Source organism: Chanodichthys erythropterus, chromosome 11 (assembly GCF_024489055.1).
Source record: "Chanodichthys erythropterus isolate Z2021 chromosome 11, ASM2448905v1, whole genome shotgun sequence".
Taxonomy (NCBI): domain Eukaryota; kingdom Metazoa; phylum Chordata; class Actinopteri; order Cypriniformes; family Xenocyprididae; genus Chanodichthys; species Chanodichthys erythropterus.
In genome coordinates this window covers 10,396,351-10,419,388 of record NC_090231.1, presented here as the reverse complement: position 1 = coordinate 10,419,388, position 23,038 = coordinate 10,396,351, and the positions used below count along the sequence as shown (strand labels likewise).

At 35.2% G+C, this 23,038-nt stretch overlaps 2 protein-coding genes, 1 long non-coding RNA gene and 6 other non-coding genes across 10 annotated transcripts; 1 reads left to right on the top strand and 8 right to left on the bottom strand.

Moving 5' to 3' along the window:
* Positions 1-1,281: 1,281 nt before the first annotated feature.
* batf2 (basic leucine zipper ATF-like transcription factor 2) lies at positions 1,282-6,585 on the bottom strand. Its single transcript, XM_067400615.1, has 3 exons — positions 6,315-6,585; positions 5,969-6,073; positions 1,282-2,663 (listed from the first exon to the last, which is right to left on the bottom strand). The coding sequence occupies exons 1-3, from the start codon at positions 6,444-6,446 to the stop codon at positions 2,325-2,327; spliced, it is 576 nt and encodes a 191-aa protein (XP_067256716.1). The 5' UTR covers positions 6,447-6,585; the 3' UTR covers positions 1,282-2,324.
* A 5,763-nt stretch (positions 6,586-12,348) lies between these two features.
* Positions 12,349-17,115, top strand: arl2 (ADP-ribosylation factor-like 2). The gene is made up of 5 exons (XM_067401567.1): positions 12,349-12,416; positions 12,598-12,708; positions 14,520-14,682; positions 14,828-14,908; positions 15,970-17,115. Exons 1-5 carry the CDS (start codon positions 12,352-12,354, stop codon positions 16,102-16,104), a joined length of 555 nt encoding a protein of 184 aa, XP_067257668.1. The 5' UTR covers positions 12,349-12,351; the 3' UTR covers positions 16,105-17,115.
* Positions 17,116-17,944: 829 nt separating this feature from the next.
* LOC137030224 (uncharacterized) lies at positions 17,945-22,163 on the bottom strand. Of its 2 annotated transcripts, none has more exons than XR_010896393.1 (14): positions 22,140-22,163; positions 21,561-21,602; positions 20,962-21,008; positions 20,489-20,534; positions 20,262-20,309; positions 20,008-20,059; positions 19,764-19,813; positions 19,545-19,594; positions 19,325-19,351; positions 19,098-19,128; positions 18,797-18,858; positions 18,568-18,611; positions 18,360-18,405; positions 17,945-18,185 (listed from the first exon to the last, which is right to left on the bottom strand). It is a non-coding gene; the product is annotated as an uncharacterized lncRNA (long non-coding RNA). The 2 variants fall into 2 exon arrangements; XR_010896394.1 differs by having other exon boundaries at positions 19,098-19,125; positions 22,140-22,162.
* LOC137031408 (small nucleolar RNA SNORD31) lies at positions 18,258-18,325 on the bottom strand. The gene has a single exon (XR_010896546.1). It is a non-coding gene; the product is annotated as a small nucleolar RNA SNORD31 (small nucleolar RNA).
* Positions 18,467-18,538, bottom strand: LOC137031406 (small nucleolar RNA SNORD31). The gene has a single exon (XR_010896544.1). It is a non-coding gene; the product is annotated as a small nucleolar RNA SNORD31 (small nucleolar RNA).
* LOC137031407 (small nucleolar RNA SNORD31) lies at positions 18,685-18,756 on the bottom strand. The gene has a single exon (XR_010896545.1). It is a non-coding gene; the product is annotated as a small nucleolar RNA SNORD31 (small nucleolar RNA).
* LOC137031409 (small nucleolar RNA SNORD22) lies at positions 18,927-19,053 on the bottom strand. The gene has a single exon (XR_010896547.1). It is a non-coding gene; the product is annotated as a small nucleolar RNA SNORD22 (small nucleolar RNA).
* LOC137031404 (small nucleolar RNA SNORD30) lies at positions 19,425-19,493 on the bottom strand. Its single transcript, XR_010896543.1, has one exon. It is a non-coding gene; the product is annotated as a small nucleolar RNA SNORD30 (small nucleolar RNA).
* Positions 19,664-19,728, bottom strand: LOC137031403 (small nucleolar RNA SNORD29). The gene has a single exon (XR_010896542.1). It is a non-coding gene; the product is annotated as a small nucleolar RNA SNORD29 (small nucleolar RNA).
* Positions 22,164-23,038: the final 875 nt, after the last annotated feature.

Sequence of the window (23,038 nt, the reverse complement as noted above, 5' to 3'; positions counted from 1 at the left end):
ATTAATCGGAGAAAAAATAACGCGTTAAAAAAATAACGCAGATTAATACATTCCGTAGGACAGAACGAGCAGAGCTCCTCCCTCGTGCGCGCGAGCTCTCTCTGTCTTCAAACACCGTCAATACAGAAAACACAGAAGTGTTTTCTGTGTTGACAAATCTTTTGCAATGTCCTAATAACAGTCGCGATTCGCATGCAACGCGTCAACGTCCGCTAACGACCTAATGACTCATTTGAACAGATTCATTTTAATGAATCATGACAACAACAGATCTGTCCACACGGTCTATAATGAATCATTTACTCGAACAACTCTGAAATGAGAACATAAGTGTGCTTACCCTATTTAGCAAGAGTTGTTAGTAAAATTAGCCTTAGGTTATTTAAATGACAATGTGTAGTAAATTAGGCCTACCTATAAAATCAGTTAGTTTAGACTGAAGTGAGGTGAAACCAGAACAAAGCAAGTTGTTGTTAGCTAGGTGCATTCAATTGTATAGAGTAGAATATTATATTATTAGTTCATATAACTTCTAAATGCTACTTTGTAATACTTTTCAGGTTTAGCAAAAAAGCATCTTCTCTAACAAAGCTATAAAATCACAAAAATTTTTGCAAAGAGGGCAAGAAAGAATTACAGTGAGAATGATGGGTACTTTATTGTCAGTATCGGGCTCGCAGATCACGTGGGTAGGGCACTTTTTACTGTTTGTGTGGATGACCATGTCTGTCACTACCGAAGACCATTTTTGACCCAGGAAAAACCCTGCATTGATTCATTTGAATTGAAATATTTAATACTTTCACAGCAAAAATTCTGTATGCGATTAATTTAGATTAATTCAGGATTCTTTGATGAATAGAAAGTTCAGAAGAACAGGGTTTATTTTAAATAAAATCTTTTGTAACATTATAAATTTCTTTACTTCTGATCAGATTAATGCATCATTGCAGAATAAAAGTATTCATTTCTTTAATTTATTTAAATAAAATAGAAATAAAAATAAATGAACAAAAAAATAAAAATAAAAATTCTTACAGACCCCAAACTTTTGAATGGTAAATTTAATACAATTTAAGATATTTTAATCACAAATGAAGTGGCTGTATTGGCCTTTGGATGGTTAAACCGAATTACCTTTTGACACTTCAAAAACTTTAAAATACCTTTTATATGTAGCAAAATATCATTAAAGTTGATATTGATAAAAGAGATCTAGTCGTACTACCTTGCATGTTTGGATGTCATATCTTTGTTTTTTATTATTATTAAGCCCTTTGGACAAAAAAATGACCCGTCATGTGTGTGTATATGTATGTGTATATATAAATATATATACACTGCCCTCCAAAAGTTTGGAAACACCCCTGGCAAAGTGTGGTTTTGGATGATATCAGCATAAATCCTTATCATTTTTTGGTGCAAATACATTAAAGTAACTTGACATTATCATTGATCATAATAATTTTCATTTTGATTACATAATAATGGCAATATATACATGTCAAAGTCAGACATGCCCCTTTGCCAGCTGTGATGCCTGGTTACTGGTTTAAACTCTGCCCAGGTTTGTAAAAGATTTGTGGGTCAGCACACCTTAATAGCTTCAACAATTGATTGCCAATTAAGTTTAGAATACAATGAACCAATCAGAACCCAGTTTATGTCATGCTAATGGTGGATATTTTGATGAATTGAAAATAAAAGTTTTTTTCTATGTATAAACTGTTTATGTAATAAAATATGTTTATAAATGTATGTATGTTGTCTGTATATATATATATATTTATTTATACACACACATTTTCTACTGTAAGCCCCACAAGTATTCAGAAATTAAAAACAGGCTAATTGAAACATAAGTGGTATAGTGTCTCATCATGTTTTTTAAGAAATTAATTTTTAATGTATTTTTGAATGACTTTTATGTGGACAACAGTGAGTGACACTGAACAATACTTCAATAAATAACATTTGAAATTATTAAAATATAATTTATTAATTAACTGAAAACTCTCATATCAATCACAAATCAAATATCACAAAACCAAAATGGATTAAAGTAAGGAATACCTTAGCCCAACATTCGGTTGTGGTCTTGTAATACATTTTAAAAAATAATGCCCATTTTTCAAAATATAGCTACATGTAAAAATAAATCTTGACAAGTATTGTTTAAATAAATTAGAATATACAACATATTCACACCTTAATGGATTGTGGGTTTTAGCACCGTTTGTATTTGAACACAATAAAAAGAGCTGTTTGCAGTATGTGGTAGTGTGTAAAGTTTGTCACCAAATAAGAACGTAACTGACTGCGCCTCAAAACTGCTGTAGGCACCCATTCCCATTCAATGTGTCCCAAGGAGACCAATCGCTACTGTCGAGGAGCCCTGTTAGAGGCAAATCCACTGAATTAGTGTCTGGTAATAATGTAAGGTCCGGAAAGGGGTTGAGTTCTGGGATGAAGTTGGAATCTGAGGTAAAGGGTGTAGCTGTGGATGGACCTGCTGGAATACCAACTGATGGTCCATATGGACATGGTTTAGTGCAGTGAGGTTCATGTTGTTCCAAAGCAGTGGTGTACATTTTAAGCTCTTTCTCCAGTTCAGCGATTTCTTTTCGGATTGCGGCATTAGACTGCTCTAGAGATTGGAGTTCCTAAGTAAAAAATAAAAAATAAGAGTTTATAAACAGTGCAATAAATGCATTCAGCTGAAATGCAGAAGTTACGAAGTAAAAAAGAAAATGTAGCACAGTAAAATACAGAGTAGTTGTGAGTAGTTTAAAATAGATTTCACCTGAACTGCTCTTCCCACATACAGTGCACAGCATAAATGAGTATACCTCCTCTGAACAAATACAAAATATGTACTTTCTTTATGATCACTAATACAATTCATGGAAAGATGGCAAAACTAAAATGTATTAAACATATACATAATAAAAACTGAGAAATATATGTCATTAATAGCCATTAAATAAGTAAATTAGCCAATTTTGTTTAAATTAAGGATTGCAGAAATCAGTACACCCTAGATTTAATTCAACAAATGTATAATATTCAGGCACTTAGTATGCCCTCCATAATTTTCAATATACTGCTCTGACCCTTCTTGGCACGGAGTATACAAGTCCATGACAAATTGTCACATCTGTCCTGTTTAACTCCTGGATGATGAGCTCCTTAAATGCCCTGATCTTTAATAGGGAGTGTTGCTCAACTCGTTTCTACAAATTCCCCCACAGGCGCACAAGAGTGTTAAGATTGAGCGCAATACATCTCCACAGAAAGTTTTTCACCTTGGGAGAAAAAATGCCCAACAATGCAGAGAATGAGGTAAGGTTAACATCTTCTGTTACAAGTTTGTGTATTAAATTACACAGTGGTGTGGGAATTCATGACAGCATTGATAAAGCACAACTCCCTCATACCTTCAGCACTCATACATCCCTATATAACAGCTTTACTGCCACTGAACTTTACTGTGGGAACCAGGCACTTGTCACTGTGCTCCTCCTCTAGCAACACCATAACATTTGGATGCTGTTAGATCCAAAATGATTGATTTGGTCTCATGAAACCAGAGCATTGATTCCCAAAATCTCTATTTTGTAAATATGGGTTTTGAAATGGCTAACTGATTTTATTGTGCTTTGGCTACAGTAGGTAGTTCCAGTGAGAACAACAACCATGCATGTAATTTCTGCAGTCTGCATCTTACTCTGTGAATAAACAGTCACTCTTTTCATAGCTTTTGCTGAGATATTTCAGGCTCGCTTGGTATTTCTCCTGCTCTTTGTCTAGCCAAAAAAATCCCTCATCACTAAATGAAAGCTTAAAATGAAGGCCTGATTATTTCGGGGGCCTTGTTACAAGTCCATTGTTTTTGAATTTCTGTGTTACTTTTGCTCTATTTTTACACTTAAAGGTACCATAGAATTAAAAAGGGAATTTATATTGGCATAGTTAAATAACAAGAGTTCAGTACATGGAAATGACATACAGTGAGTCTCAAACTCCATTGTTTCCTCCTTCTTATATAAATCTCATTTGTTTAAAAGACCTCCAAAGAACAGGCAAATCTCAACAACCGACTGTTACGTAACAGTCGGGGTGTACGCCCCCAATATTTGCATATGCCAGCCCATTGAACCCATGATCAAGGCATTACACAAGGGCAGCCAGTAACGTCTGGATGTGCACAGCTGAATCGTCAGACTAGGTAAGCAAGCAAGGACAATAGCGAAAAATGGCAGATGGAGCAATAATAACTGACATGATCCATGATATCATGATATTTTAGTGATATTTGTAAATTGTCTTTCTAAATGTTTTGTTAGCATGTTGCTAATGTACTGTTAAATGTGGTTAAAGTTACCATAGTTTATTACTGTATTCACGGAGACAAGAGCCGTCGCTATTTTCATTATTAAACACTTGCAGTCTGTATAATTCATAAACAATTCTTTATAAATCTCTCCAACAGTGTGTAATGTTAGCTTTAGCCACAGAGCAAAACCTCAGACTCATTCAGAATCAAATGTAAACATCCAAATAAATACATAATCCGACGCATGCATGCAGTATGCATGACGAACACATTGTAAAGATCCATTTTGAGTGTTATATTAGCTGTGTAAACTGTGTTTATGCTGGTTAAAGCAAGCGCAAGCTCCGGGGGAGGGGGAGCACGAGAATTAAAGGGGCCGCAACCTATATATCGGTGCATAGTTAATGATGCCCCAAAATAGGCAGTTAAAAAAAAAGGAATAAAAAAAAATCTATGGGGTATTTTGAGCTGAAACTTCAGACACATTCAGGGGACACCTTAGACTTATATTACATCTTGTAAAAAAAACGTTCGATGGCACCTTTAAAACAATGATTTGGTAATTCCTCTTGTACCACTGTCCTAAGAAATGTGCTAAGAAATAAGTCTCCTGACAGTTCTCTCCCAAGTGGTTCCATTGTTGTCAGCATTAAGTCTGAGAATGATTCAGTGGGCTATATAACACTTTTAATTGTCAAGAAATTACTTCTCTTTAAATGGTTTGGCTCAACATACTTGTTGATCAAACATTGCCTTAAACTTACCAATAATTTTGACCGCTTCTTTGGTAATTGACTTGCTGGAACATTATCTCTCTAAAGAACCCTAACATGTCTTCTAAGAAATTTAGTAATTGCTGACTTTCAGAACTTTCAGAGGGGGTGTACTCATTTATGCTGTGCACTGTACAAAAGTTCAGAGGGAAAAAATAAAACGATTTGTTTTTTTTGTTTGTTTTTTTTTAAAAGAAACAAAAAAAAAAACACATGGAAAGAGTGTGTTGGATAAAAAGGGGAAAGTCCAAGATTTACACATAATCTGAAGAGAAAATGAAAGTGAAAATGAAGTTGGGTCAGATTGCAAAGTGAAATAACTAGTCTGGCACTAGCGCAATTAATCTGTAAGCTGTCCCAGTCATGTAATGTGTTTCCCAGAAATGCCTGCTCTGAACTGAAGTTGTGCAATACTATGCTTCCTCTCTCCTCCACACACACACACACACACACACACACACACACACACACACACACACACACACACACACACACACACACACACACAACACACACAACACACACACAGAGAGAGACTACAGAGTAATCATTAACAAAAACACACAAAAAATAACCTTTACAGAAACATACAACTGCAACATTTACACACACATTCTGCTGAAGGTTATGATAATGACACATTAATTCATGATTCCAAGTAATTATAAGGGGACAGGTTATGTGTCTGACAATTACAATAAGATATTTGTGTTTGTGTGAGTAACGTGAACGAAAAGATACATACACAGCAAATGTGAGGATTTGAAGATATAAAAAGATAACAAGTAGTAACAAAGCAAAAGTAACACAATGAAAAGGTGAAAGAAAGGGTGTGTGAAAGGTCCCAAATGCCACTGACCTCGTGCAGCGTGTCAGCCTTTTCTGTCTGTTTTCTTCGACTCTTGCGAGCTGCATCTCTGTTTTTCTCTCTGCGATGGTACGTGTGGCCATCTGACTGTGTGCTCTGAGGATACACAACATCAGATCATATATATATATGAATTATAATGTATAGATTTTATTTATAAAAATATTCTTTAAATATAGAGATATATTTGGAGAATAACTGTGAAATTATGCTTATGTTTTAAACTAAAAATAAGTATTATAAATATAAATTTAAATATTTTATTGCTTGTTATAACAGCATTATAAGTAGCCTATACATAGTACAATTACATTAAATAAGTTAATTCACCCCCTACCCAGTCTTGAGGACTTTGAGAATCACTTTGCGAGAATGGACTTCCCCGGTCAAAGTTGTCCATGACAGCAGCTGGCATCTCCAAGAGCACGGATTGTTCATCGACAGTTAAATCAGAACAAAATGCTTGCATGTATACTTTCAGAATAAATCAGCAGTCTTTTGTCATATTTCCGTAATATACAAAATTCTTCGAAATGAAAAGCGAGCGAGTTAATAGAATGTGGAGGCAACTGTAGCCGAGTCTGCAAAACTAAGTGCCTGTTCATGATTTAAACTGCTCGGAGGTCTTTAATGTAAGCAGTGGGCGGTGGAATGAGGTGACGCAACAGAGGGGTGGACTCGAGTGTTTTCGGTTTCGAATTATTTTAAATGACCCGGTTAGCGGAGTCGAGCCTGGAGATCATCGCTTCCGGCACATCGATGCCCGTAACTGGGTTGCTCATTTCCCGCACTACATTGACCAATACTGGGAATTCCTAGAGGAAGTCCAAACCGGTGGAACTGTGTGGGATATTCATGCGGTGGAACTGTGTGGGATATTCAGGCTTTACTATGTGTGTAAGGCTAATGAATGTGTGGGCTAATACAAATTATGTAGAAGCATAATTTAGCAGCGTTAAGGGTCTGGTGGAAGACGAGTTTGAAGTCACGTCTTTCATTGGCTAAAGGTAAGCCAACGGTGTTGAATGGATAAGCATCTATGTTGCAAAACAAAAGGGCTGCAAGTTCAAGAGGGGGAAACACAGACTCGAGACAGACTAAACAAGGTATTTACCGTAAGGTTTTTTTTTTTCTCTCTCTCTCTATGGATGAAAGCCAACTTAGAAACATTCTATTCAGTTACAAATTTTAGATCACAGTGTTCATCAATTAATTGTTTATAAAAATGAGATATTATACCACATCATCAAAAAAAAATTTTTTATTATTATTTCCATACTTAAAGTGTTAGTTCACACAAAAATGAAAATTCTGTCATTTATTACCCACCCTCATGCCGTTCAAGATATTTTAGTTGAAATCCGATGGCTCAGTGAGGCCTGCGTAGACAGCAATGACACTTCCTCTCTCAAAATCCATAAAGGTACTAAAAACATATTTAAATCAGTTCATGTGAGTACAGTGGTTCAATAATAATATTATAAAGCGACGAGAATATTTTTGGTGCGCCAATAAAAAACAGAATAACGACTTATATAGTGATTGCCGATTTCAAAACAATGCTTCAGGAAGCTTCAGAGCACAAATGAATCAGTGTATCGAATCAGCGATTCGGAGCGCCAAAGTCACGTGATTTCAGCCGTTGTCAGTTTGACACGCGATCCAAAACATGATTCAATACACTGATTCATAACACTCTGAAGCTTCCGAATCATGATTCGGATTGCATGTCAAACTGACAATGGTTGAAATCACGTGACTTTGGCGCTCCGAATCGCTGATTCGATACACTGATTCATTTGTGCTCCGAATCTTCCTGAAGCAGTGTTTTGAAATCGGCCATCACTATATAAGTCGTTATTTTGTTTTTTTTGTGCACCAAAAATATTCTCGTCGTTTTATAATATTAATATTGAACCAATTTAAATATGTTTTTAATATATTTATGGATCTTGAGAGAGGAAATGTCATTGCTCCCTATGAAGGCCTCACGGAGCCATCGGATTTCAACTAAAATATCTTAATTTGTGTTCCGAAGATGAACGAAGGTTTTATGGGTGTGGAATGGCATGAGGGTGAGTAATATATAACAGAATTTTCATTTTTGGGTGAACTAACCCTTTAAAGGATTAGTCCACTTTTAAATAAACTTTTCCTGATAATTTACTCTCCCCCGTGTCATCCAAGATGTCCATGTCCTTCTTTCATCAGTCGAAAAGAAATTACAATTCCGGCAGTGTAGACACTGCTAAGTGTATTACTGCCCTCCACATGTCAAAGTTTGAACTAATTGTTATATACTAGAATATTGCATATAAAAATGAGTTCAAAACTTTGACCTGAGGAGGGCAGTAATACACTTAGCAGTGTCTACACTGCTGGAATTCTAATAAAGAAGAAGAAGAGAGCTAGTTCAAGATGAGCATTTATGGTTAAAACTTATATAATATAAATATATATTTTTATATTATAATATACTTATATTTTCAATTTTTTTCAGAAAATGAGTGATGGTTTCTCTAGATAAGACCCTTATTTCTCATCTGGGATCGTGTAGAACTATTTGAAGCTGAAGTGAAACTAATTTTGACCTTCAACTGTTTGGTGTCCATTGAAGTCTACTATATGGAAAAAAATCCTGGAATGTTTTCATCAAAAACTTTAATTTCTTTTTGACTGAAGAAAGAAAGACATGAACATCTTGGATGACATGGGGGTGAGTAAATTATCAGGAAAAGTTTATTTAAAAGTGGACTAATCCTTTAAGCATACTATGCTGCAATAAACTTCTTCAAAGTACTCTTTTTTCTGTCTCTCTCTTGTTATTTACCATCATTATTAAATGTTTTCTAATACTATTCATAGTTTTCACATGACACACACTTACAGGAAAGCCTACCTGGAGGGCAAAACCAGGCTTTCCTCCATTGCCCACCAGTGATTTTTAGCAGGTCTGTACAAAGTACTAATGAAGTAAGATGGTAATATTGGGGGACCAAGTTCAGTGTGCACCTTGTTGATGATACATACTATGTACAGGCAAGCAGATGAACCCAGAATATAAACAGAATCTTTAAGCATTTTTTCCATTAAAAAAAAAAAAACATTATAAAGAACATATTTAACAATTTATATTCTGAGCTCATCTCGCCTGTGTGCTGATCATTTTCTTTTAAGGAGGGGTGCAGGTACAGCAGATTCCTACCCATCCCCCACTCACAATATTTTGTATAGGGTATATGTCGAACATCACATGACCAAACCAGAAAACTGTCTCATTGCATCTGCTTGTCAGAGAAAGTGTTAACACCAGTATGAACTGACGGCATATCTATGGGCTTTTAAGGTAATCAGCGAAACTTTCACATTGTTACAGGTGTTTTATTCCATTAAATATCTTTTTTAAAAGCTTTTAAATATCAATCTGCATATGCAGGGGACATCAGTTATGCCTTGCTTGCTCTTTTAAGTTATCTTGAACAAAACAGCTAATTTTTTCATGAAGCACGTACAAAAGACCTAAACCGGAAGCGATCTGATCCATTTTACAGAATACGGAAGTTAGATTGCACATAACCCATATTAGGTTTAATTTAAATAAATTTTAATTTTAAAAAGAGGAACCTTCATGAACATCTCTTCTTATAAGCTAATTAATTTTACACAGGCTAAATTTCATTTCTGCTTTTTTGTATGGTAGGTTACACGTACAATACAAGTCAACACAGCCAGTGCAAGTGAATGCCTAATCGCCTTCAAGGAGGCCATTCTCCTCGCCACATGTCTCATAATAATAAAAATAAATTATTATTATTACATGTCTCATGGAGCCAGTCCTTGCAAACAATGCACATGATCCAGTCCTCTTCTTGGAAACATTTTTATCACCATTCCTGGCTTTGGAAATGTCCTGGCCATCCAAGCTTGTACCCCCAATCTTTCTCTTTTTTTCTTTTTTTTTTTTAGGTAATATAAGCAGTTTAAGTAAATTTTTGTTGAAATATCTAGCTAGCTAACTAAATTTATGAGGGACATATAAAAAGGGAACTCAATTCCCCTATTAGAATGACTTGAATGGATGTCACAGTTTGCCAGTAATACCCTATCCCAGTTTAACAATACGCTATTGGCAAACTGGGACAGTGTCAAATTGCATAAAAAAAAAAAAAAACAAGAAGATTAATATAAATGTGATTTTTAAACATTCTGATTCACCATTACATCCTATAGCAAAATATATAGCAATTACAAACGATCCATGAGTTTTTAGTTTTTATTATATAACCTTAACATTATTCACCTCAGAATGCTATGTCATTTTACCTACCATCACGGTTCACTGCAAGGTTGAATATGGTGTACCGCATTACCGGAAGTGATGTCATAGCCATAGAACCTTTTTTTTTTTTTATCGCACACTTGCTTATTTGGGTGCCTGTTGTTTTTCTAAAGTTAATATGAACTGCAATTTATGCATTAAGGATGTTTTTTGTTTTTTTGAAAACCAAAACAATCTTTAGAATCGACTATTAACTTTCTTATTCTTGTGGCAAAATTGTAGGTTTCTTAAGAAAATATCTTACTGATTTCTTACGTGAAGTAGAACACTTATTCAAACCACTCAGAATAATTAACAATAAAAAATGTACGTACTTTTTGAAGAAATAAGTATGATGAGATCTTTCATGTACCGTGATTGATACCTGTTTTGCTGTTTTTGTTTGTTTGTTTTTTGTTCTTTCTTTCTTCCTGTTTTTGTCCATTTTGGGAGTGTCACTGTGCTAGAATGAATGAACAATATTTTAAAATATGAAAATAATGTTATTTTCATTTTCTAAAAATTAAAATAATGTAATTTATTACTCACCCTCATGTCGTTCTACACCCGTAAGACCTTCTTTCATCTTTGAATCACAAATAAGATATTTTTGATGAAATCCGATGGCTCAGTGAGGCCTGCATTACCAGCAAGATAATTAACACTTCCAATGCCCAGAAAGCTACTAAAGACGTATATTTAAAACAGTTCACGTGACTACAGTGGTTCAACCTTAATATTATAAAGGGACAAGAATACTTTTTGTGCACCAAAAAACTAAATAACGACTTTTCAACAATATCTAGTGACGGGCGATTTCAAAACACTGAATCATGATTCGGCTCATGTGTCAAACTGCCAAATTGCTGAAATCATGTGACTTTGGCACTCCTGCTGATTCGAAACAAAAGATTTGAAGCAGTTTCTTGAGAAACCCATTACTAGATATTGCTGAAAAGTTGTTATTTTGGTTTTGCTAAAAAGTATTCTCGTCGCTTTATAATATTAAGGTTGAACCACTGTACTCACATGAACTGTTTTCTAAGTAATTAATGACATAATTTTTATTTTATTTTAATAATAATTAAAAACAAAATCACACACTTGCTTATGATGAGTTCAGTGCTAATTTTTAGTAATGGAAGCATATACATATAAAGATAGTTTACATTACATAAAGATTGTGTTTTAAGCATCTCGCTGTTTTAGTGACTGAAATACAGCAGCAGGTGCTGGATATGCATCACGGGTGCCCAAAACACATATTTTTGTTGTTCTTCTTTAAAGAAGAAGAAATTTGATGAAAATTTGACAGGTCTGTAATGCAGTTCAGTCATGTGACTGAAAACTATGAAATGTGGATGTTCTTGTTTTTAAATTATTATTTTATCGTCTATTTTATGTTTATTAATTACATTTATTTACATTTCATTCTATTGTATATAACATACCTGTACATACTTATGTATTTTTTATATATATTTATATTAACTTTTATTACTTTTATTATCTGTCTTGTCACTGTCATTCTGTCTGTGCACTGGAAGCTTCTGTCACCAAGACAAATTCCTCTTATGTGTAAGCATATTAGCAATAAAGCTCATTCTGATAATAAATAATCTAAAAATATATGCACAACTAGCATGACTGACCAACCGATCATACAAGCAGACAGACAAAAGTAAGTGAGATGAACTTACTTGGATACTATCGGGCTTTTTAATGGAGTTGCTCACATGTTTGGAATACGCACATAAGGGGGCGCTGCTATAGAAACGACAGATTTTACTAAAACGCGAACACGCCCTTGTCGCGGTTCTCCTTTGCCAATAGAAAAAGCCAAAGTATAATTGACAGTTAGAACAACCAATCATATGCCTTCAACATCACACTTGCGCACTGTCTAGTCAGACTTGAATGTGTGTGTTACGCTTCCTCGTTTCCAGTATGGCTTTGCCCTAATACGCATGTTAAGGAAATTATTTCATGCTTTTCGATAGTTAATGTGCGATTTAGGGTTTTAGACAACTCCAGTGTTTACATTTAAACGTCAACGATGGGTTTACTGACGATCTTGAAGAAGATGAAGCACAAGGAGCGTGAAATGCGTCTACTGATGCTGTATCTTTTCATAGAACTGAAATGTTCATATTTGTTTCATATGTCTGTATTTTTGTAAGTGTCTGTAAGTGTATATAATCAGCTTACGCGATGCACGACTTTCAGAAAGGCTCGTTTAGTGTAATGTTTTTATCAGCTGTGACGCAGAAGACTATTATGGCCCTTAACTGTGCTTTTATAGTGGACTTGACAATGCTGGAAAAACAACCATCCTGAAGAAGTTCAACGGGGAAGATGTCAGCACCATCTCTCCAACATTAGGCTTCAATATAGTGACGCTTGAGCACAGAGGGTATGACTGAAGCTTAATTTATTGTTATGCATCAGCACGAAGCTGAGAACGTGATAAGATGCTATCTTTTACCTTATTAAAGGTCTCTGAAGAGTTTTAATTAAACTAATTGTTGAATATGTATATCCTCCTGAGACCCAGAAAAAAAAAGAATAAGAAAAATAATAAAAAAAATAGCATTTTTGAAAAATTATATTTTATTCATATATATATATATATAATATATATATATATATATATATATATATATATATATATATATATATATATATACTCCTCTGTAGTGGACATTAAAAATAACATGGCATGAAATTACATGTATAGGCAAAAACAATGAGATTTTTTTTTTTAATCACCAATTAATTTTTTAGGCTTCAGGATTGTTTTTAACCAAACTTTGTATAAAGATGATTGTCAACTATGTTATGAAAGATATAAGTGATATACCACTTCATTTTATGCAATATGTGGGTAAAATAGTCATACATTGATTTTCCCATTCAACACAATGTATCTATACACTGTACCTAATTTGCATATTAATCTGTTCTTGGAGCAACATGTAATGAAAACAGAAGTGTAATGGGAGTAATAATTGGCAACATTTTCATAATAATATGTAATATCTAATAATTAATATCAATATTTATATATAATTTATTTCCCTATTCACTTGTTGTATCTCATAAAATGCCTGATAATCATGATTTAAAGGGTTAGTTCACCCAAACATAAAAATTCTGTCATTAATTACTCACCCTCATGCCGTTCCACACCCGTAAGACCTTCGTTAATCCGATTGAAATCCGATGTGTCCGTGAGGCCTCCATAGAGAGCAATGACATTTCCTCTCTCAAGATCCATAAAGGTACTAAAAACATATTTAAATCAGTTCATGTGAGTTCAGTGGTTTCAAAACACTGCTTCATGAAGTCAGTGTATCGAATCATGATTCAGATCGCGTGTCAAACTGACAACGGCTGAAATCACATGACTTTGGCGCTCCGAACAGCAGATTCGACACACTGATTCATAACGCTCTGAAGCTTCCTGAAGCAGTGTTTTGAAGTGGGCCATCACTAAATAAGTCGTTATTTAGTTTTTTTGGGGCACCATAAATATTCTCGTCACTTTATAATATTAATATTGAACCACTGTACTCACATGAACTGATTTAAAAATGTTTTTAGTACATTAATGGATCTTGAGAGAGGAAATGTCATTGCTGGCTATGCAGGCCTCACTGAGCCATCGGATTTCAACTAAAATATCTTAATTTGTGTTCCGAAGATGAACGAAGGTCTTAAGGGTGTGGAACGGCATGAGGGTGAGTAATAAATGACAGAATTTTCATTTTTGGGTGAACTAACCCTTTAAAGTCCTGGTGTCCTCTACAGAGGTCATGTATGAAAACAATGCCCTGTTTAGTAACAGAAAGTCATATTTTGATTTGAAACCCCATAACATTTTCCTGAGATGTTGATTTATAGCAAACAATTTGAAAATTAATCCAATTTAAATGATAATTACAAAATATCATATTTCCATAAGAGTGCTTATTTTCATTTTCAGTCATATTTAAAGACCAAGAAGTTGTTTTCATGGTATCTCTGCAAAGCCCTGAATGTGCTCTCTACAAGACATCCAAAACTGTGACATGTATGATGTCAGAGAAAATCACTAAAATATAATGTCCACTACAGAGGGCAGAAGTCTATTCCCGGGTCCCAGGAGAATTTAAACAGTCTGCATTTTCCACAATAATTCCCAAATACATTGTGTTTGTTTCTTTTTCTTCACATTGAGACTAGGTTTAAGCTGAATATCTGGGATGTGGGTGGTCAAAAGTCATTGAGATCATACTGGAGGAATTATTTCGAGAGTACAGATGGACTGGTGTGGGTGGTGGACAGTGCTGACAGATTGAGACTGGAGGACTGCAGGAAAGAGCTGAGTACTTTATTACTAGAGGAGGTGAGATGACCAATATCTTTATTTGGACCTAATAATGTCTTACAGTGTTTAAAATTAAATGAGTAGATAAAATGTAATGTGTAAGTCTCTCTATACACTTAATATTTTACATGAGTTTGATTCATTTTAAATTTTTCTTGAATAGCGATTAGCAGGAGCCACACTGTTAGTTTTTGCCAACAAACAGGACTTACCTGGTTCTTTATCAAAAGATGCCATTCGAGAGGTGAGCCTTCAGTTAAACAGGCATTTGTAGGGCTGGGTAAAAAAATATTTATTTCTCGATTTTAATCGATTCTCATTTTTACAAACCGATATCAATTCTTAAATCCCAAGAATCAGTTAGTCTAGTCTGTTTTCAGTTGATAAATGAGCAGAATATGTAGCGCCTCCCATCCAATTAATCACAATAATCTTTGTGATTTGTTACTTTTGATATGAAGCAAAGTCTCAGATTTCAAATGATGTCAATCTTATTATGAGATTCAAAAAATAAATACCGTTTTGGCGCTGTTAAATGTGTTGTGACGGATCGCTTTAGCGCCTCAGAGAAGCGGCAGCGTGGAGCGCATGTGAACATCCTCTCCTCCGCTTTAATACTAGTTACAGCGTGAAATATGAATAAAGATCTGAAGGTATGTTAAAAGATACATTACAACTTACCGAAATCTGTATCTTGTCTCGTGTCATAGCTCAGTGTCAACCTTGGAAAGACGTTAAAAAAAACAACTTGTAAACAATGTCACGTAACGTCACATTTACCTCAGAAAAACCATATTCAGTGACCATAAACTCATTAGTCCGCTAGAAAAGTGATCTTTCATATTCATTATAATTTTTAATGTTCTTCAATATTTAATGCATGTTTGAATAAATCAGTTATGACAGCCACGATTTAAATGTTTATATTTAAAAAAAAATGAATTGGAGTAGAAATATGATTATGTAATTCTAAACTTTATTTATAATAAAAACATCATCAAGTGTAATTTAAGTGTTTGTATATAAATAAGATAATTTAACCTTCAATATTATTATAGTAGTACCAACTGACTCCTGTGTGTCGTTTACAGCATTAGTTGAGATTTTTTTCCTCTAGAAAATTTGCCATGTACTGTAACTGAAATACTACATCCAAAATAATCGATATCGAATTGAAATCATAATCGAATCGAATCGTGAAAATTGTGTCAATACCCAGCCCTAGTCATTTGTAATTGCATGAACGTGACTTGCATTACTGTAATTAGTAAGTAAGGTCTTGTTTTCTGAATTTTATCCATGCAGGTTTTAGCCCTTGATGACATTAAGACCCATCACTGGTGCATAGTGGGATGCAGTGCTGTGACGGGTGAGAACCTTCTTACAGGTGTGGACTGGCTGCTTGATGATATAGCAGCTCGGATCTTTACAGCTGATTGATGAACTGGAAGTTCAAACCTGATTTGTGGAGAATGGACAATAAAGAAGGATCTTGTTGGACTGCAAATGTATGAAAAACAACTGTATCTTAAATTTATTTAAGATGGTCAATGTAGCTGTATTAACAGGTTTAGTGTGTTTTTAAAAGCACACAGACAAAAGCTGCTTGCTTTAAATGGTTGGAAATGGAAGCCATTTTTAAAGGATTAGTTCACCCAAAAATGAAATTTCGGTCATTAATTACCCTCATGCCACCTAAACCCGTAAGATCTTCATCTTCAGAACACAAATTAAGATATTTTTGATGAAATCCGAGAGAAATTGCCACATTCAAGATCCAGAAAAGTAGTAAAAACATCATTAAAATAGTCAACGTGACTACAGTGGTTCCACCTTAATTTTATGAAGTGAGCACTTCCATGTTCTACGTCAGAATGCCAGCTCAGTATTGGATAACGCTGTTCACGTGAGCAGCACGACGCATGCGTGTGATGCTGATGCAGGAGCCGGCCAATACATATCCAGTTTTCTAACTTGGAACCTGGAAGTGCTGCATCATAATAGTCTAGGAGAATTAACAAATTTATTGAATATAGTTATTTTTTGTTTTTTCACACAAAAAGTATTCTCATGACTTTACATTAAGGTTGAAACACTAGTCTCAAGTATTTTTACTACTTGTCTGGACCTTGAATGTGGTAATTTGAACTTGAATGGCTTTTTATGGAGGATAAGAAAAACTTCAGATTTCATCAAAAATATCTTCATTTGTGTTCCGAAGATGAATGAGGGGTCTTGCAGGTTTGGAGTGACGTGAGGGTGACTAAATAATGACATTTGTGCTTCATTTTTGGGTGATCTAACCCTTTAATTGATTATGTACTTTTCAGCACCACTTGTTCAGGTGCGTACAATAAAGATGCATCACATCTGCCAACTGTACACGTTTCTGCCTTGACAAATCTGGTTATTAAAATTGCTGCTCTTACTGCTGCTGCTTGAAGTAATTACAGGTCAGTCACCAGCCTTTTTGATTCTGGAGGGCAGTTGCCGCTCAACTAGCCACTGAATTTAAAATATCATGAACCCAGTTCAATTGGATTATACTATCAGAACACTATGAAATCACTTAACTGTAGATAACCTCATGAGAAGCTGTATGCTGTAAGTTTTAGCTCCTTTAGTTCAAATCTAAACTTGAATCAAGATTATTGTAAGTTAATATCATGAACACCAAAAACACTAAACAAGGTTCATTAAACATTGTATGAACCATGAGCAATACATGTTACTGTATTTACTAATCTTAACATTAGTGTAGTTCGTTCAGTTTGTCAGCGTTAGATCAGTGCATTAACTTATGCTGCACACACACTTAACGATTGCAAGGCTGATTATGTAAATTGATACTTATGACTGATCACGCTCAAACGCGTCCACTCAGAGCCTGTTGCCTTCAGTCTGCGATTACAATAGTGTTCAAATTCCATGTGTATATAAATCAGCTCCCAAAGGAAACAATCGGTATGTGTGTTCAGTTCACTCTTATGTTTCAGCTAATTGTTAGATGTATCCCCAGCTTTAAGATTAATGCATTAGTAAATGCTGTATAAGTGCAGTTCATTACTTCATGTTTATGAACCTTGTTAAGGGTTACCCCAAAACTTTTCCATGTACTGTAAAGGTTAAACCACTACATACCAGCATTATCAAGTTAAATGTATATATAGTGTATTTTACATATCCCATTACTGGTTCATATTGACTACTGTAAAAAGGTGTCACCCTTCAATTTAGTTAACCGATAAATACCCTGGTAAACACGAAAGATGAAGACTAGTTTGAAATTTAGCAAATCCATTTATTTAGCAAACTACTTCATGTCAGAGGGGACACTTCCCAAAAAGCAGTAACATTACCAAGTGAATTTTACTAGTACAAAATGGGGTGGGAACATTTATATTGTCAGTCTTAAACATGCCATTCAAAATCAACACTTCAGCATACTATAGGAAATCAGGAGCCAACAAATCAAGGTTTCATCCAATATTCAGCTTTTCCCTGGATGCCATTTAGGTGACCTGGGAAAAAGAGGGTAAGATAGGGAAGGTCAGTACAAGTCAATTTCTTAAATGTAATGAGTCAAAAGAAATTGTTTATCAGAGTTATCGATCAGTCATGACACATCAGACTGGGGCGATATGAAGTCATCAGTTAAAAAAAATAAAGTGAACTCAAACAATGAAACCACAAACCTTTTAGGTCAACAAAACACCAGCATTAGGTTACAACTGGGGCAACCTGGAAAGACAGTAGCAACAATTAAAGTCACAAGAAAAAAAAAAAATTAAGACAGACAAAGTATGGATCAGAGGGGTTACCAATCAGTCATGATTTTTCAGCCTGGGGCGGTAATTAACTCATCACATCCATACTAATGATATAAATATGCATTTTAGGTACCTGTACACAGGACAATATCCTTAATCAGCCAGTCATGGAACCACCTGAGGGAGAGGAGAGAAAGACTTGTTTTAAATGAAGTATCACATTTAAAGTACAAATTTAAAGTCAAGTCAATTGAGGTCAGAGGGGTACCATTCAGTCAGATAAATCAGACTGGGGCGGTAATCTCACATCATCACACCTACTTGTTCAATAGGTCAAGTCAAAAAAACAGGGAAGAACATACCATCTTCAGTATGAAGTGGGTACAGAACTTCCAAGTGTAGGCACAGAACTGCCACTGTAGTCCTGCATAAAATAAAGAAACAAAAGTTAGTTGGCACAAAAGGAAAGAGTTCATCTACACTAAAACTAGTCCTTCTCAGACTGTTGGTAACCCCAACGGATCATCCCCTTGTTGCCAAGGTAACACCAGTGGGTTCACCTTTTCAGGTTCTGGTATTGACACAAGGCGTAAGACGTGCGCAAGTTACATCATAAAAGGACAATGGGTTTGCCATGTTACATATTTGGGATTGAATTCTTACCTGTTTGGATGACTTCATCAGGTAGCACCTACTGGCAAGAAAAAAGCACTTCAGATGGGTATTGCACACATGCAGAGAAACAATGCTAGTTCTGTAACATCAGTACGTTAGTTTATCAGCAGGACTTCAGACGAACGAGACTACAAAATCATCATAGGTTACAGAGTATTAAAAGGCACAACTTAGAGAATTTGTAATTGGATTTAAGATAGATAGCACATTCTTACCTGTTAAAACTACTTCAGGTGCACAACCTTTCAGGAGCAAAAGCAAACCTGGGCGTTATTTGATGCATAAAACCTCTCAACATAGATAACACATGTAATGTAACATCAGTAATAAAACGTATCAACAGGATTTCAGACGAACGAGATTCCAAAGTAAATCATCATTAGTTACAGAGGGACTGAATATTAATAAGCACATGGGAACAGCAAGAAACCTTACCTGGTACCACTAAAGGACTTGACCCACTTGGTGTTGGACAAACAATAGTCCTGTAGTGCAAAAAGAGAGGGGCGATGTCTGACATGTTCACAATATTAGAATAGTTACAAAATCCATCAATCTCTCAGTTGTTCGTTACTTTTCACATGGGTTCAAAGTGAGCTAAGTATCTTCATCACAGAGATTGTGTAAAATACTACGTTAAAACACCACAATTACCTTTGAAAGATGCCAGTCCTTGGTTAAAGGTCATTTTGTGCAGATGATACCTAAACACAAAAAGGTTTTGGCTGAATATTTACACTACAGAGAAACAAAATCACCATGTTAAACATTGTCTGATCAGTGCTTTGGTGACTATAATGCCATGGAGCAATAATGCCGTCCACATATTAAACGGTATAAACCGTTCATCCTCTCAGATGACTCAAGCAAACACCATTTAAAAAAAAAAAAAGCTCACCTGATCACCACGACAACCACGCTATGGCCACCAGGACAAAAGTGGAACCCACCTAGATAGAGAAGCACCGTAAGCACAGAAACCAACCAATATGGTTCAAAAAGTAGTACTGAAGTCATATGGTCTGATCAGACTTTGGTGACTAGAACGCCATATGACAAATCTGTCGTCCGGTTATGTTGTAAAAAAAAAATCATCATTTCAGACAATGCAGAATTTTGAAGCCAATTAAAATTTGATTTTGTAAAACTTACCAATACAGCATCTATGGACATCATGCACTCCAAGTATATGCAGGCAACCTTAAAAAGAACAATTTCTCAAAAAGCTGCAACAAGGAAGTGATGATTTAACTTAAAGCCATTTACATTGTCAGAGTAAAAAGGCATACATCACGGTTATTCAGATATATGCTTGTCTTTAAAAATCATCATTTAAATGTTTATCCCAAAATAAGAGGACCTTCAATACTTAAACTTACCTTAATTGAACAGGCCTCTGCCTCATCCCAGCAGACTCCATAGAAACTGCAAACAAAAAAAAATGTTTTACAAGAGCCTGCATTCACAAGCAATGCTAAAAACAAAAACACTTGGCTGTGTGTCCAATGCTACTCAGTTAAGAACAGTTAGAACAATTCAGGAAGACAATTTGAAAGTCATAGTACTGGATGCCTAAATGCATGCACTCAGCACATAAATGCCGCAGTAACTTCTTGGGTGTGGTAGACAAAAAGTCTAAACACTAATAGAACTGTGGACCGTCTCATTCAAGCTCTCCTTAGGTTTCAATAGGGAAGTGGGCCAAATTAAACTGAACAAGTTATCCACATAATATCAGAATAAAAAGGCAAACATCAATGCAATTCAGACATATGCTTGTCTTTGTAATCATCATTTAAATAAAATAAAGAGGGGGGGGGGGGGGGTGAACCGTCAATACTTGAAAATGTACCTCGAATTTAACAGGCCTCTGCCTCATCCCAGCAAAACGAATGGAAGCTGCAAAAACAAAATGTCTCTTTACAAGAGCCTGCATTCACAAACTAACTAACAAAAGAAACAGCAATGTTTGATGTCCAATGCTACTCAGCTTAGAACATTTACATCAAAGCAATTCAGGAAGAGAGAATTCAAAAGCCATCACAGTAGCACTGGATGCCTAATGCATGCACTCAGCACAAAGGATGCTTCTTGGTGTGGTGGAAAATTAGTCTAGACCATCCTAATAAAATCCTATATCATTTGTCACTTAAACTCCTTCAAATTTAAGTCAAGTGTGCATAAAGTTATAAAACATGCACAAATAATCTGTTGGAAAACAATTCTCATTGAATTCCTTAAAATCAGGTCCACATGAGTGCAAGTTCTCTAAAACACCTAATACTGCAAATATACTGTGCACTCATAAGCAAAGATCATTGATGTAATAGTTTGCATATCTTTAATGTTACTCATTCAAATTAGAAAATGGCCAAAATACATGAAATGTCAACAATATCTGTCGATCTCTACTACGCATGTTTTAAGATATGAACCTACAACAGAACTTACCATCCCATGATCCCCGGGACTTCGTGCTCGTCGCAGTCATGACTGCACAAGAAAAGACGTAACGTTAGTTGAGACACGTGTTTCCATACGAAACTTAAGAACACTCAAGATTTACTAATATAACTCAAATGCAAATCATGCGAAATTCAGTGCAAATCTCTCTTCAGATAAATAAAGATGCAATCACAGTGTTTCAGTACAGGTCTGTGAAGATTATCATCACTGAGAGATCTCGTCAAAGTCGGAAAAAAAACAAGCCAAATAACAAATATGCGGTAATTGCGTTATGGCAACAAGTAAACTTTGGTAAAAATGGTAAAACTTCAAATAATAGTAACAAGTGAGCCAGGATGGCTTCAGATTCAGAGGCTCGTGAGGGAATGGATTGCAATGCAAACACCCGGCAGATGTCTGCTTAAGGCCTCTGTACAGAAATAAACCTTTAAATATATACTAACAAAGAACAAGGGACCATTTATAAATGAGGTCCTCTATAGAAAAGGGCGATTTAAAAAAAAAAAAAAAAGCCACACAAAACAACCACACTTCAGTTAACAAACGAAGAGTAAAACACCTTACCAAAGACGAAGCTGCAGCAAAATGGACGAAACGAAGGTCTCGTCGCTTTTTATTATTGTCACATGTGAAATCCACGCCCATTTTACAACAACCAATAAGGTTACTGGATTATATTAAACGCGCCAGCATAAAATGCAGCTTGTGCATTAAAGTTAAACAAATAGATAAACTGTAACTACACAAAATGTTGTTGAAAATGATGTTAATTCTTGTGCACATAATACACATTCTAAATTGCAAAATAATAAATGCAGCAGACGAGACACTGAGGCTAAACAATGTACTAATGTGAGCATATAACAGTAGTGCTTGCACATAAGTATAGGTGTAGAACTAGTGCGTTTTGCTCCATGATGGTTTGTAAAGTAGATGAAAATCATAACTCTCTTTTTTTTTTTTTCAAGCTTCACATTTTCCACTAGATGGCATCACATCTGCACCGATACAAGAGTCGTACATTAGACTTGGAAATAGCAATGCTACTCATTCTGGTCTAACCCTCCTGTATTGTATGGGGTCAAATTGACCCCAAAACTACTTTGACATCTCTGAAAAATATACTAATTGTACTTATTAGAAGAATTCATAAACATCTACATCTTGTGTTACAGAGGTTTCAAAATGCTTGTAAACATTTTTACCCAATCGGTGATGGCTGGGGGCATTTTGACCCCACACAAAACATTGCTGAAATGTACACATAAAGAGGGCTTGTCTATATCAATGGAGTATACAGTGCATAGTATGCCCATTTTCTGCATGCATCAAATACCCACCCCATTAGTCAAATAGTCCAGTATTGAACACACTGCATGGGATATAGTCAGAGGTGTAAAGTATTTGAGTTAATGTAATTAGTTACTGTACTTAAGTATCTTTTTGGCTACTTTGTAGTTGTA

Coding starts and splice junctions, on each gene's coding strand:
- arl2 (XM_067401567.1), top strand. CDS start 12,352: ATGGGTTTACTGACGATCTTGAAGAAGATGAAGCACAAGGAGCGTGAA. Junction 12,417..12,597: donor GAAATGCGTCTACTGATGCT/GTATCTTTTCAT, acceptor GTGCTTTTATAG/TGGACTTGACAATGCTGGAA. Junction 14,909..15,969: donor CAAAAGATGCCATTCGAGAG/GTGAGCCTTCAG, acceptor TTATCCATGCAG/GTTTTAGCCCTTGATGACAT.
- batf2 (XM_067400615.1), bottom strand. CDS start 6,446: ATGCAAGCATTTTGTTCTGATTTAACTGTCGATGAACAATCCGTGCTC. Junction 6,074..6,314: donor CTCAAAGTCCTCAAGACTGG/GTAGGGGGTGAA, acceptor GTGTATCCTCAG/AGCACACAGTCAGATGGCCA. Junction 2,664..5,968: donor AGGCTGACACGCTGCACGAG/GTCAGTGGCATT, acceptor TTTTTTACTTAG/GAACTCCAATCTCTAGAGCA.